This window comes from Chionomys nivalis, chromosome 18 (assembly GCF_950005125.1).
Source record: "Chionomys nivalis chromosome 18, mChiNiv1.1, whole genome shotgun sequence".
NCBI classification, from domain to species: Eukaryota; Metazoa; Chordata; class Mammalia; order Rodentia; family Cricetidae; genus Chionomys; species Chionomys nivalis.
Window position 1 is genome coordinate 40,137,041 of NC_080103.1, and position 14,960 is coordinate 40,152,000.

The following is a 14,960-nucleotide window of genomic DNA, read 5'->3' on the forward strand; positions in this document are numbered from 1 at the left end:
CATTTTAAAAAGTAGGATACAACAGGATCTCTAGCTGGGTTGGTAGCGGTTCAGAGGGAGAGGAAGAAAGAAAGAGCAGTGTACTACTGAGCTCAGACGTCTACTCCCTCCAGTCATTGTATCCCAGGAGCCCCAGGGAGGACCCTTGCCAGCATCCAAGATGGCTTCTCCCCGGGGTTTGTTACAAGGTTTTGAGCCCCTGCTTGCTTCTTCACATGAGGTCACTTCATTGACTTACATCACTTCCTGGTTTTCCTGCATGAGCTATAAAAATATCAACTTTAATCCTATTTCTTGCTTCTCTTTTACTACTTATTTCCCGCCCTTTAATCTATTCAAGCAAACTCTCTTTAATGGCCTTGCTTACCTGTTCATTATCTATCAATTCTTACCAATACTAAATATCTCAAGCCAGAAACTTCCGGGAAAAAAGTCTAAATTGTAATACTTTCCAGTCCTGCTGGGGAACCTCCTTCAACCAGTGGCCTTTTAGAGACTGGACCAGGCTGGGCGTGGCCTTAGTTACCAAAAAAGGTGCACATTTGTGCGCCTGCCCTCCCCCCCCCCCCCCCCCCCCCCCGCTCTCTACCCTGGATGCTGGATTTGGTTCCTGTTCCCCATTAGTTCAGAGAACTGTGATCTGTGAGTACCCCACAAAGAACCCCTTATTATACTCAATTCTGAATTAGTGTGGGATTACTTCATTCGCGACCTTCTATGCAGTCCTTTTGAGTAAAACTTTGTTAGATCAAATAATACCAGTCAGAGCCTGGAGTAATGACACATGCCTTCAATCACAGTACTCGGAAGGTTGAGGCAGGGGTTTCTCTATGAGTTTAAGGCCAATCTGGTCTATATAGCGAAATTCAGCTCATCCAAAGCTACATAGTAAGACCCTGTTTCAAATAATAATAAAATTAAAATGCCCGTTCAGAGTTTATTAAATTCGAAACTTTAAAGTTTGCAGGCCTGGTTAATTCAATCAACCCTCTTTTACTCAAATGGGGACAATAGAGATAGCAATAAAATAGGAAGATGGAAAATATGAAGGTAGGAGGAAGAAAGTACAAGGAATCCAGGCCAGGAGACAAGCCTCAGGGGTCAAAGCCCTTGTCTACATATTCTGAATTCAAATCCCCAGAAACTCAGGAAAACCACATGTGTCTGCAATACTGGTGTGCCTGTAGTGAGACAGGAGGCAGAGACAAGAGAATTTCTAGAATCTGTAACTGAGGCTGGCATATGCAAACAACAGAGACATCCTACCTAAAACAAGGTAAAAGGTGAAGAGGTGAGGACAACACCCAAGACTGTCCTCTGACTTCTACAAGCATATCCATATGTGTCACACGTCATACATCATACCCATATACCACACACACAGAGCACACATCATTATGCAAACATCACACACAAATACATACACATCATACACCACATGCATACACCACACACACACACACGTCATATATTAGATCAGGCAGTCAAGGAGAGAATGTATTTGATGTCAGACATACTTGTGCCTCCTTTAGTGACCTCCTCTACCAAGGAAATCATGGGCCTATGAGTGGTAGAATGCAGATGAAGGCCAACTGAGATGAATCCTTCCACTGTATGAGGAACTCAAGATGTGTCCCAGAGGTGTGAGGAGCTGAGCACCATTGTACTACAGCACCAAACTCTGGGCCTCAGGAGGAAACTAGATGAAGACCTTTGGGCTGGGGCTCAGTCAATCCTGAAAACACTTGCTTCCTCATCAAAAGGATAGGAGCTATTACCCCATCTCTTCCAACAGCACTTTGCTAGAATATGTCACCAGGCTCACAGTTTGTGAACAGTATACCAAAGTATGTCCTGTTATTAGTTGGTCTTTATGTAAATTTAACAAGGGATTGGAGAGATGGCTCAGGGGTTAAGATCATTGGCTACTCTTCCAGATGACCTAGATTCGATTCTTAGCATCCATATGGTAGCTCACAACTGCCTGTAACTTCAGTTCTGGGGGGTCTGATACCATCTTTTGGTCTTTGTAGGTACCAGGCATGCACATGGTGCACAGACTTATTGGCAGGCACAAAAGCAGTGTGCATAAAATAAAATTTAAAGTTATAAAAGGAACAATGGGGCTGGAGAGATGGCTCAGAGGTTAAGAGCACTGACTGCTCTTCTGGAGGTCCTGAGTTCAATTCCCAGCAACCACATGGTGGCTCACATCCATGTGTAATGAGATCTGGTGCCCTGTGTGCATAATAAATAAATAAAATCTTTTAATAAAAAGATTTTAAAAAAAGGAACAATGATACCAAGTTAAAAGGATTTAAAGTAGATCCCTAGAATATCCTGTCTTGTTAATTGCTTATTGGCTATGGCCTTTATGTTAGCCTATAATATCCATAGTGATTATAGAGTTCTAATATTAGACATTCTTGAATAGGCAACATTTCATAGATAAAGATACTAGAATGAAATATTGATGGATTTACTCTATCGTATTAGGACATAAAAACACAATTGAGTAAATAAAAACGTTTCTGGATGGGTGTGCTAGCGCTAGCTTTCTGTTCAAGGACAAACCTTCTGACACAATTGGCTCTAAAGGATGAAAATTCATTTTGATTCATGAAGTAAGAGACTTTAATCTGAGACCATTTGGTCCTGTCCTATTGACTGCACAGCATAGCATGAAGGAAGCATGTGGCAGAGGACTCCTGTTCACAACATGGACGCAAAAAGAGTAAGAAGAGGAACCAGAGTCCCAACTGCCCTGTCACAGGCACCCCCCCAGTCGTCTAGCATCTTCTGCTAGGCCCTAGCGGTCCCATCATGGGCTCTGGGAGACATTCAAGGTTTGAACTGTAACAAGAGGAATACTATAACAGTCACCCACGAGGAAGCTGCACTCTACTGACAACCTCAGACAGAATCCTTCCATCATGACGTTTTCTGAAATTGATAGCACTCCATTCAATGTCATGTTATACTCCCAGGAGAGAAGCTAACAAAATGGCATGTGAAGAGATGAAAAGGGGCTTTAAGAGCAATAAGACAAATCCCCTTGGTTCTGAACATGGGGGACAGGTTCACAGATTGAATGGCCTGGCCAACTTGCAGAGACGAGAGGTGGCAGGGCTAGACCTGCTGGCACCCCGATGCCCCCCAATGAAATGAGATGACCCATACACATGCTAGTATCAGAGTCAGCAAACAGTTAACCTCTCAGGCTTTCTAGTTTTGTGCCTCATCAACAGATACTTATCTGCCAAGACACAAAACGATTTCCTATTCTAGTTTGCTACAGAATACACTTAATTATAGTAAATAGCAAGTGAACATTTTAAAGCTCTGGTTCCTACAGTGTTCAAGACAGACCAGTCTAGAACTACTTAGAGAGAGAGAGAGAGAGAGAGAGAGAGAGAGAGAGAGAGAGAGAGAGAGAGAACGCTTTGAAACCAGAATTGCAGAGCACATCATCACTCCAGAGGCAGACTAGAGATGAAATAGAAGGAAGTGGCAAACAAGAACAATTTGTTCACTAAACCCCCACAGACGAAACCAGCACTTCAAAGTTAACATCTTGTACAGTTTGAAACATCTGGATGCTTTGTTTCCCGAAGGGAAAAAAAAAAAAAAAGCAAACTTGACCCTTGAGTTTCTTAGCAAACTACACTTGCCTTTTTAAATAATGTCAAACAGCTTGTGTTGGGGATTTAGATGATGTTTTGAGAACACAAAATCCTATTTGGATTTTTTTTTTTTAAATCTAAGCAGCAGAAAACCCAGATTAAGAAGAGCACATCTAGGAGAGATCTTTCTGTTTGGATACAACTCACCAGGCGCTGGGATTGCTCAGAGCAGTGTCAATGTACGCCAGCAGGAGCCTCCAGTCACCCTGACAACCACAGCCAGAGCACCAAAGGCAGACAGGCTGTCACCAGACGTGGTGATCACGGATTCCAGGCCAGGCCAAAGATAATGCAATATTGTTCATTTGTTTTAGCCTCACACAACGTGTGTTCTTTAATAAACAACTCTGCTACATTAAACATATCCGGGTCAACAAACTGGAAGGGTTTTTTTTTTTCCTGTCCATAAAACACCAGCAGATAGTTACCCACCTACCATGTGAAGGATGAGAACCATATATTTCTCAATGCTATTAAATGCACACTCAATTTCAGAAAAGACCAATTATAGCTGGGAATGCTTATTAAAAATGTGGCTAATGACAAGTCCTTGCAAGCTAGGATTTTTCGAAGAAAACCTTTTTTTTTCTTTTTTAAAGCTGTTTTCATGGGCTTTGGGTGACAGAAATGCTTTTTGGGAAAAAACATACAGCAATGACATTTGTCTTTAGCCCCAGGGCATTTTATATGGAAAGCAGTAAGATCTTAGAATTAAAAAAAAAAAAAACTTTCTATAATTGGGGAGCTCTGATTTGCAGAAAATGGTTTAACAGTTGTAGTTGAAACTCTTAAGGGGCCTGGAGACTGCAAAGCTGCACACAGAGGTAAACCCGTAGGCTCGGTTTTATTATGGGATGGGATATTTTGTCACCTGGGCAAAACAGTGGAAATATTTCCTCTTCTGAAGTTCTGCAAATTGGCTTTCTGGCCTGGGTGGCTGACTTAAGACTGAAAATTATATCATTCAAACTTAAGGCTTCTTATGATGCTGAATGAGCTACAACCAAACACTAACCACATTTCCCCATTATTAGATGTATCCAGCCCCTCTGTATCAGTTTTCATCGGGGCAGGTAGATCTAGCCTGAGATGGGCAGTGCAGAGGAAAGGGCTTAGAGCTGGTGCTGATCATTTGAGAAAGGGCTGCCAGTCTTGGAAGTCATAAAAATGTTACTCCAGGTGGTTTTCAAGTGGGCGTGGCTTAGCAGTAGGTAGGTGTGGCCCTTAGTAGTTTTGTTCCATTGTCAGTGCTCCGAGATTGTCAAATGCCCTTGATAATCATTAGCAGTGTTTAATTATCAAGTGTGTTTCTGCGATGTGAGGCAAAAAAAGCAGTAGACCGTTTGAGTGCTTTGGAATGCCTTTGACTCTGAAAGGTAGCCTTTAAAGTACGGTTTTCAGAAGCCTCTCCCCTCAACCCACGTCATGGGGATTACCACGTTAGATTTCAAGGAGCTTGCCATTTTCTTAGGTATTAGTATCAAAATGGACTTCCTCACTCGCTTTCACACATTTAAAGAAAGAGTTTTTGTAAATGCTTTGAAATATTTCCCGTATCAACCCAAATTCCAAAGCATTAAGATAATGCTTTGGGACAGAATCCAAGGATGGAGGGGGAGGGGGACAAAAGAAACAGGAAGTGAAAGTGACAGAGCTGGCACTCTTTCTTCCTCACCGCCCAGCTGAACGATAATAAATATTTACATATATCGCTCTCCCTTTAGCAAGCTGATGCTAACCCAGTAATTGAGGGGTGGGTCGACTCAGTCCCCGCCCCCAGCCCCAGGCAGCCTGAGGTTCTTTCTCCCGACACAAACAGGCACACTCCCGCCAGCACTTTCCCGCTCTTCCTTTTTGGTGCACACCCACATTTCTTCCCTTCTCCTCGAGGTTCCACACAGGCCGTGACACAAGCTGTGGCCGCCTAACTGTTACCCACAGTCCACCCTTCTGATTTATCACTGCCTCCTGTTTACACGCAATGAAGGGTATTAAAGGGAGGGGCTTGGAGTTTGGAGGATGGGCAGGACACGGTCCTGGGCCAGTCCACCCTGGAGAAGGCAATCCTGGTTAAAGCCTACCCCCGATTGACAGCCCCTTTGGGGAAATCCCATCCCGGACAAAGACACCTTGGACACAGTCACCCAGCGGACAGCCCACCCTGAGGACAGCACCCCTCCCTCTCCCGGCTCCTCCTCCACCGATTACAAACTGCAAGACGCCGCGGTTGGGGTCGGCCAGCTGCACTCCCGGGAGATGCGCCCCGAGTTGGCCACTCTGGGCAGTCTCCCCGCCGCCCAGGGACCAGTCGTCCGAGGCCACCACCTGTCGGGGCACCCGGACGTGCAGAGCAGCACGCAGGGAACTGCCTGGTTTTCACTCCCGCCAAAGTTGCCCGATGCAAACTTTCCACCCGCGGCTCGCGTGCCCGCGTCGCTCCTTACCTGGGGTGCGGGTGGTAGTGGCCTCGGACACGCACCGTTGCGGGCTTGGATCGTAGGCAGCAGCCGCGACCGTCCCAGATAGAGCCGGCTCAGGAGCATCCTTCTGCCCCGCCGGAGCTCCTGGCATCAGCGACTCATCCTCCAACCGCCAGAGCCCAGTCGGGTGTAGGCTCAGCCCGCCCCGCAGCCGACTGGGGCGGTGACAGGAGGGTGTGTCCCCGCTTCCACTGGGCTTGGTGCACACCCGGGCTCCAGGCGCAGTATTTTTTCCTCCGACAAAAAAATAAACAATTTTTTTTTAGAAAGAGCAAGTGATTGAGTTCCCAGTCTTAGGCTTCTGGTGCCTCTCTTCTTCCCGCACGTATTTCTTGAGAAAAGAACAAGAGCCGAGCTCACACCACGCTGCTGTTGACAGAAGCCAGTGCCGGAAGTGGTGAGGCAGGCCTGGGAGCCCAGATTTGGAAACAGAGGCCTGAAGATCGGGAGTTCAAGGCCATCCTCCACTAAATAGCTGGAGGCCAGTCTGTGCTACGTGAAACCCTGTCAAATGAACCGAAACTCCCACAACCAGTTTCTGGCACTGCGTGCTGGGAAAGTAGTTCTCTCGGTTGGTATCTTCCCCGCACCCGCTCCCTGGTTCCCTTGCCTTTACACAGGGAGACCCCGGACCCTGAAAAAAGGACTTCCGGATTCTGGCAGGGGAAAGGTACCTGGAAATTCCTCTCCTTTACCCAGCTGGAGAGAGGGAGAGACGTGGGTTTGCCAAAGCTCCACCTTCGGGTGTGCTGAACGGCCTGAGTTGATGAGTCTGCCAGCCGCCTGAGCCCAGGGCTCTAGGTGCACCAAAGTTTTGTAGATCATTACGGTCTGGCCCAAATCCAAACTCTGGGAAATTTTCTTTCACAACAGAACTGGCTTCTCTTTGGGGGACAGATGAAAGGACCCCTCTCTCCCAGGGGCAGGAGTTAAGCACTGTGTAAGCGCTGTTAAAAATGGCTATTAGTGTTAATGATCAGTTCTGTAAGTTCCTATTGTAAGCACTCCCGACTCTCACTTTCCTGTAAATAGCAAACATGTAGGGGCGGGGAGGCAATCTGGCTTCCTACTTGTCAACTGTTGGACTTTCCCTTGATTCTATGGCTGCCTCAAGCCAAAGACTGTCAATCAAACTGCCAGCTACTCTGCCACTTTGAGCACGTCACAGATGGCTTGAGGAAACGACACCATGATCACAGCTATTTGCTCCAGCTCCTGAACTTGAAGCCCCGACACAGGCTTTTTTTTTTTTTTTTTGCTAGTACAAGCCCTGTAACTATTTTTTCCAGACCAGATGGGAAAGCACTTCACCTGGTCGCTCAGAAGCTACAGTGCTGTGATTGGTGGAAACACAAAGGATCCATATGAAAGTTTTCCTGTGGTAAGTCAAATACCCCTTCTCTAGCTATATGAGCAGGGGGTTCTGGGAGACACCATCGTGTATTGCCTGTTCTGGTGTTGCAACATTAGGCCCAATAAAAGTATACTAGCAATCAGGAAGCAGAAGCAAGAGGATTTTGTAAATTCAAGGCCAGCTGGGTCTATGTAGCAAGTTCCAAGCCAGCCAGGGATACATAGTGAAATACCATCCCAAAATTAAAAAAGAAAAAAAAAGTCGTCTTCTATACAATTGTCTTAGGGTTTCTATTGCTGCAAGGAAACACCTTGGCTAAAAGGCAAATGGGCGGGGGGAGTGGCATTTGGTCTCCACTTCCAAACACTGCAGTCCATCATTGAAGGAAGTCAGGACAGGAACTCAAACAGGACGGGATCATGGAGACAGGAGCTGATGCAGAGGCCATGGAGAGATGCTACTTACTGCTTATTCTCCACAACTTTCTCAGTCTGCTTCTTTTTATAGAACCCAGGACCACTAGACCAGGGATGGCACCACCCACACAGGGTTGAGCCTTCCCCCATCATTGCTTGCCTGCAGTCTGATCTTATGAAGGCATTTTCTTAATGGGGGGGGGTGTGGAGCTGCAGAAGTGGGGGACGACTCCGGCCACACTGACAAGCAACAGAACTGGAGCTGCAGAAACTGGTGACCCAGACAGGCCGTGCGGGAGAGCTGGATGTTAGGCCAAGCTCTGCAAAAGCAGAGCCTCAGTGGTAGATATAGCAGCAAAAGCAAAGGCATGGTGATGCTCCCAAGAGAGCCAAACATCCCAGGCTGTGACTAGAATCGTGCTGCAAGGGCCTGATGAGATGGGCAAGAGGTTAAGAGCCCTGGCTACTCCTGCAGAGGATCCCAGTTCCATTCTCAAACTCTGGGTACCTCCAGTTCCATGGGATCTGATGCCCTCTACCATCATCTGTGAGTGCCCAGCATGTGCTTGGTGCTCATGCATAAATGCAGTCAAAATATTTTTTCACAGAAAATAATAAATCTAGAAAAAAAATTAAAAGTGCTTCAAAATGTCATCAATCAAAGGTGCTGCAGGAAGGAAGCACAAAGAGGGTACCAACTAGAAAATATGATGCTTTGGCTTTGGGACCTTTTGTTCAAAAATAAAGAAAACAAGGTGTTTACGAATATCCCAAAGGCTATACTTGGCAGCTCATGCCTAAATCCTAGCACTTGGGAGGCAGAGACAAGGAAGGGGTCACCATAAGTTTGAAACCTGCTTCAAATGCATAATGACTTCCAGGAAAGCCTGGGCTACATAGTGAGATCTTATCTCAAAAACAAAAACAAAAATAAACAAAACCCCCAGGGGGTGTTATTTGAAATCCCTATTATATATGAAGCCAGAGTTTGAATCTAGGATTTAGATCTGGAATTACATAATTTATGGCTCTAAGATTTTAATCTTAGTCTAATACATCCTGTTTTCTGCTATCAGCTGATCACTGCCCTACTCCCAGCCACAGATGTCATAGACAGTCAGGATCAGGTGACCCTACAGATATGCGGTGCAAATCCTGAACTTAAAATTGAGATATTTTGCAAATCAAGAGACTTTGTATGAATTTTCACCAGTGTGCATACATATTCACATTTGAGTATACATGCACATATGTAGCCAATCCTGTGAAGGCCAGGTGACAATCTGTGGTGTCACTTCTTAGGAGCTGTGCACCATGGCTTTTGAGACAGTGACTCTCACGACAGCGATTCTCTCGCAGTCTTGGAGCCAGCAAGCTCCAGGGATCTTTCCATCTCTGCCTCTCCAGCACTAGGAATACAAATTGGTATCACTGTACAGGCTTTTTCTCTTGGGCTACCATCCAGCTCCCAAATCATGACACCAAGACTTATTATTAGTTAAGAATGCTCAGCCTTATCTTAGCTCTTATTTTAATGTGTTTCTCGCTATGTTTTGTCTTGGTGTTTTTTGCCTGACTTTCCTTTCCTCCTTCCTTCCTTCCTTCCTTCCTTCCTTCCTTCCTTCCTTCCTTCCTTCCTTCTCTCTTCTTTTTTTTGTTTGTTTCTTTCTCCCTTCCTTCCTTTCTCTCTCTTTTTCTTTCCCTTCCTTCCTTTATTCTTTCCTTCCTTCCTTTTTTTCTATCTTACTTTCCTAATGTTTCCATGGCTGGCTGCAACTGCCTGACTTCTGGCATGGGTCATGTTCCTCTCTTTCTCCCAGGTTCTCTCCCCCTTCTTTCGCTTTTTACTTATTCTCTCCATCTTCCAACCCCACCTTTCACTCTCCTGCCTATTGACCCTTCAGCTCTTTGTTAGACCAGTTGGTGCCTCAGATAGGCAAGGTGAAACAAATGTAACACATCCTTACACTGTTAAACAGATGTAGCATAAACAAATGTAACACACCTTTACACCATTAAAGTAAGTTCTGTAGCATAAACAAATGTAACACACCTTTACACCATTAAAGTAAATTCTGTAGCATAAACAAATGTAACACACCTTTACACCATTAAAGTAATATTCTGCAGCATAAACAAATGTAACATATCTTTACATAGTTAAAATAACATTCCACAACATATTACCATGCAGTTTTTACCATAAGTGCTGGGGACTGAGCCCAGGTTCTCATGCTTGCATAGCAAGCGCTGACAGAGCTTTCTCTACAGCACTTGGTTTTGATTTTGAAAAATATTACTTAGCACTTGGGAAACTAAGGCAGGAAGATTATCACCAAGGAGGTTGAGACAGAAGGCCCGTGAGTTCAAGAATCATCTGGACCACAATTTAAAAGAACAGCATAAACTGAGTCATACAAACCTGTCTCAAGAACCAAAGGAGCACGCGGAACAGGTCAGGTACAGCAGCCAAACCCCACTGCTGGGGCTCTCCATGAGCCCCAAGCTCTGAGTCGGGTGGCATGTCGACACAGTGGACAAAATGGCTTGGTTGTTTCTGAAGCACATGTTAAATATCATTAACAAACTGACTGCACTGAATAGGAGAGAAGGCAGCAGGGACAGCACACACACACACACACACACACACACACACACACACACACACTACAACAGTTTGTTTCTGGAGTGGTTAAGAATTTCAGCAAAGGTAGAGACCAGAGACGGCATGAGGACAAAGCGCAGCCTCTGTAGTCAAAGATCCAGACCTGTGTTCAGTTCCCTTGCACAGCTGCTTTGCGAGATGATGTCATCATGGCCGGACTCTGTACGACGGACTTTGTACGAATCTTCCACACAGTCTTCATGAAACTCCTCCCCAAGAATTAGTATTGCCTCACGCAGAGATGAGGCTAAGAAATGGTGAGAGCTTTTGCCCAGGACATACAGCTAAGAAGACTGACCATCGAGTGGCAGGTGCAGAACTAAGATTGTTTTTGTTTTTCTCACGACCACAGTTATTTCCATTATACCGTGTTCAGGTTGTGTTCCAATTTATGTCAAGCATCACTCAACATTCTTAACCTGGTAGGAAATTTCAAACTCATCTTCTGAAGCGTTTCAGTTGAATCACCTCTGCTTTGCTCTTTTAGAGAGCTGTAGACATCCATTAACTTTCAGTATCAAACATGGAAGTCTTAAAAGGCACTCTGAAATCTCTAGATCCCAGAGGAGGCTACATAGTAACAAATCAATTCTTCTTTGGAACCTGTACCAATCTCCTGGTTGTAGGTGGAGCTTCAAACAGCCAGAGAGCACTCATGACTTCTGATTCAGTGGGATCATCCTGTCCATCTGGGAACTAAGACCCTACAGCTCTGTGAACGCAGGTTAAGATGGAAGGCTCACTTTGATCTTCAGATTCTCTTGCTATAGGCCAGTGTCAGTGACTGATTTGAATGGTGTCTTGTGATAGCCCTCCCAGCGACCTTTCTAACTGATCCTCAGAAGGAAGTTCCCCTGTCTATCAGGCCAGCGGCATGCTAGGGTGACAGGCTGTAGTGAAACTAATGAGTTTCCAGTGCCACACTTCTTATGAGTCCCTTGGTCAGAAGCAATGAGTGAAGGCATGGGGGAGCTACAGAGGTGTTGTCGGCAGAAACGCGCAAAGTAGGCAACTCCACATCCACACCATGTGTGTATTACATGGAAGAAAACCTGCTCCATGATCCGCAGGAAGCTACCTGCTTCCCCTGGGAATGATGCCACATGGAGGCATCAAAGCTGGTTCCAGCTAATAATGGGTTAGGGATCAATGGCCCCAAACCAGCTGGGCTTTTAGAAGGACATCCAGTGTGCAAACCACACAGCTCCCTTCCTCACAGATGAGACATCTTTGTACCCAAGTCCTTGAGCAAATCCTAGAGTGGGGTCCATGAGGCATTACATGAACTTTCGTGGGTCCTGGCAGGCCCACCCTGTAACTTGGCAATCCGTAGCCTCTCTGGCCCACAGGCTTTATTTTGGAATCTCTGTGCAGCCTAGGACTCCATGACTCTTGCATTCTGCATGCCTGCAAAAGCAGCAGCATGTGGGCAACACCAAGTTCATGTTACCTTGAGATACAGCCAGGTTGCTTTTACCCATGGCTGCAGTGGTCTTGGACTTCCTGGTTGCATGATTGGAGACAACATCTTCCTATGCCGTCTTTTCCTGCACAATGTTCTAGAAGCTCTGCAAATGATGTTTTTCAAATGGACTTGCATTGTACATCCTGTAGCCGTCAGTGGCAGACCTCTCAGCTTCAAGGAGCTTTTCTTTTTCTTTTTTTTTTTTTTAAATTTATTTATTTATTATGTATACAATATTCTGTCTGTGTGTATGCCTGCTGGCCAGAAGAGGGCACCAGACCCCATAACAGATGGTTGTGAGCCACCATGTGGTTGCTGGGAATTGAACTCAGGACCTTTGGTAGAGCAGGCAATGCTCTTAACCTCTGAGCCATCTCTCCAGCCCGGAGCTTTTCTTCTTACCCAGTGCAAAGTGCACAGATTCTCTTTGACGACACACCTCTGTCTAACAGCAGCAGCCTCTCTGTCCCCACCTGTCTTAATCACAGCTTCAAATCTGCTCACTTTTTCCCTTGACAAATTCTTTGAATTTCTATGTAGGATAGCACAGATTTCCTTTTCCATCCCAAGGACTACGTTTGCTGTACTACTCTTTTCTTGAGACAGGGCTGGCTTTGTTGCAGGCTAGCCTCAAACTTGTTTGATGCCAAAACGATCTCGAATTCCTGATCCCCTTGCTTCGATAGCCCAATTTCCTCAATTGCATGCATATGTCATTATATATAACTGATATTTTATTTATGTCTTATAAATAAAGCTTGCCTGAAGATCAGAAGGTAAAACTAAGCCACTAGAGGCCAGGCAATGGTGGCACACACCTTTAATCCCAGTATTTGGGAGACAGAGGCAGATGGATCTTTGTGAGTTCAAGGCTGCCCTGGACTACACAAAACTAAGGCAGAAAGAGATCCAGGTGGTGGTGGCTAACACCTTTAATCCCAGTACTAGGGAGTCATATGCCTCTTTTTGTTGTTTGCTTTGTTCTGTTTTTGTTTTTGGAGAAAGGGTCTCTCTGTAGCTTTGGAGCCTATCCTGGAACTCGCTCTATAGATTAGGCTGGTCTTGAACTCACAGAGATCCACCTCCCTCTGCCTCCCAAGTGCTGGGGATTAAAGGTGTGTGCCACCACCACCTGACTTTAATGCCAGCACTTGGGAGGCAAAGACAGGGTTTCTCCATGTAACAGTCCTGCCTATCCTGAAACTCAGGGAGGGGGAGGGAGGGAGAGAGAGAGAGAGAGAGAGAGAGAGAGAGAGAGAGAGAGAGAGAGAGAGAGAGAGAGAGAAGGGGAAGAGAGGAGCAAGGAGGAGAAAAGGAGAAAAAGAGGAGGTCATCAGGGGCTAGCCACCCAGTGACACAACCAGCCGTGGATAAGAAGGGAAGAAGGGTGGTATACGGGATAAAGAACGGTATACTCCAGAGGAAAAAGGTAGATGGGTAATTTAATTTAAGAAAGGCTGGCCAGAAATAAGCCAAGCTAAGGCTGGGCATTCGTAAGTAAGAACAAGTCTTTCTCTGTGTTTATTTGGGAGCTGGGTGGCAGGCCCCCAAAAGAGCAAAGAGTGAAATATCCACAAAGAGTGAAATATCCACTATAGCAGAGTCTCTGTTTGAAGAGAGAATGTCAGTTATAATGGGCATGGCTGGGGCCATGGTAGAGACGAGCACATAAGAACACATCCAACACTAAGGAGTATCTAACCCAGGTGGGGAGTGCCCAGCAAAGAGTGCAGGAGGTAGCAATGCTTTGAGTTCTGACAGGCTCTTTGAGTAAGGCAAGGCAGGAAGGGGTCCACAATGCTTCTTGAGAAGGGGCGCACACTGCATTAAGCTTGGGTATGAACGGCCATAGCTCCTATAATGCTAGGCAGTTAGCTTCTCTTAGCTTAGTGTTAAGCTCTGTTTTTTGATCTGTCTTCCCCTCCAACTTTCTTCCAGTCTCCTTTTTCTGAGATTATGTCCCTAGGGATCCTCATAAATCCTATGAAGGCAATTTAGACTCATTAAGCTGGGGGTGGGGGTTGGCTTTCAGATGACTACTTATGAGCATGTCATTCCAGCCCTACTTACTAACCACCTCAGCTCTAAGTCTCGGCCTTTCTTGTTTAAATGTGTTCTTCAGCCATTTATTCACATATTCTTTATTCCCGACTCTGAAAAAGGAACGAAACCCCATTTTAATAATTAATTGGAAGCAGGTCATAGCACCTTCTATCCCCTTCCAATTTGGCTCCCAATAGGCAGCTAAATCCTAATGGGGAAAGACTACAAAGAAGAAACTGAATACCAGGGCTGCGGGTGATTCATTAAAAATTAAAAATGGGAATTCTGTTTAAAAATAGGAGAGTCCTCTTAACTGACACAGTTTTACAACTTGTCTAAAGGTAAATGTGAAATGAATTGCTTATGAGTGTTGGTGGTACGGGGTGAGCATAGGGCCCTCCAGGAAGGCCTAGTGAGTTTTTATAGTCATTCAATTAAATTAACATGGTTTTGTATGTGATGCCTTGGGTTGGGTACTTGGGGAATATGGGAAGTAGGATAAGAAGTTCACAGAAAGATAAAGGTGAACTGGGGGTGTAGCTTAGTGGCAGAGCACCTGTCAAACATGCAGATTGCCTGGGGTTCAACCCCAAAGGAAGGGAGAGAGGGATTGGACAGATGGAGGGAGGGAGGTACCGAGGGAGGAAGGAAGAGAGAAAGAGAGGGAGTAAGGAAGAGAGAAAAGAAAAAAGGGAAGGACAGACCAAGATATATAGTCAATCTCTCCCCTTAATTAAGTTTATATGTAATAAAGAACTGAAAAGAATATACAAAAATTGCTTTTTTATTTTTAAGAACAAATACACAATTATAAAACTATAGATTATCAGCTAGAAAACTCCAGTATTTCTGTT

General features: G+C 45.3%; 1 protein-coding gene across 2 annotated transcripts in view; it reads right to left on the reverse strand.

The window, feature by feature from the left end:
* Positions 1-6,896, reverse strand: part of Mcub (mitochondrial calcium uniporter dominant negative subunit beta) — a 32,559-nt gene extending 25,663 nt beyond the window's left edge. The window contains exons 1-2 of one of the 2 annotated variants that reach the window (XM_057793560.1): positions 6,838-6,896; positions 6,128-6,397 (exon numbers count right to left, since the gene is read on the reverse strand). In XM_057793560.1, the coding sequence (XP_057649543.1) occupies positions 6,128-6,226 (99 nt within the window). In that variant the 5' untranslated portion in view covers positions 6,227-6,397; positions 6,838-6,896. The remainder of the gene's footprint in view (positions 1-6,127; positions 6,398-6,837) is intronic. The other variant, XM_057793559.1, reaches the window with a different exon arrangement.
* Between the last annotated feature and the right edge of the window lie 8,064 nt (positions 6,897-14,960).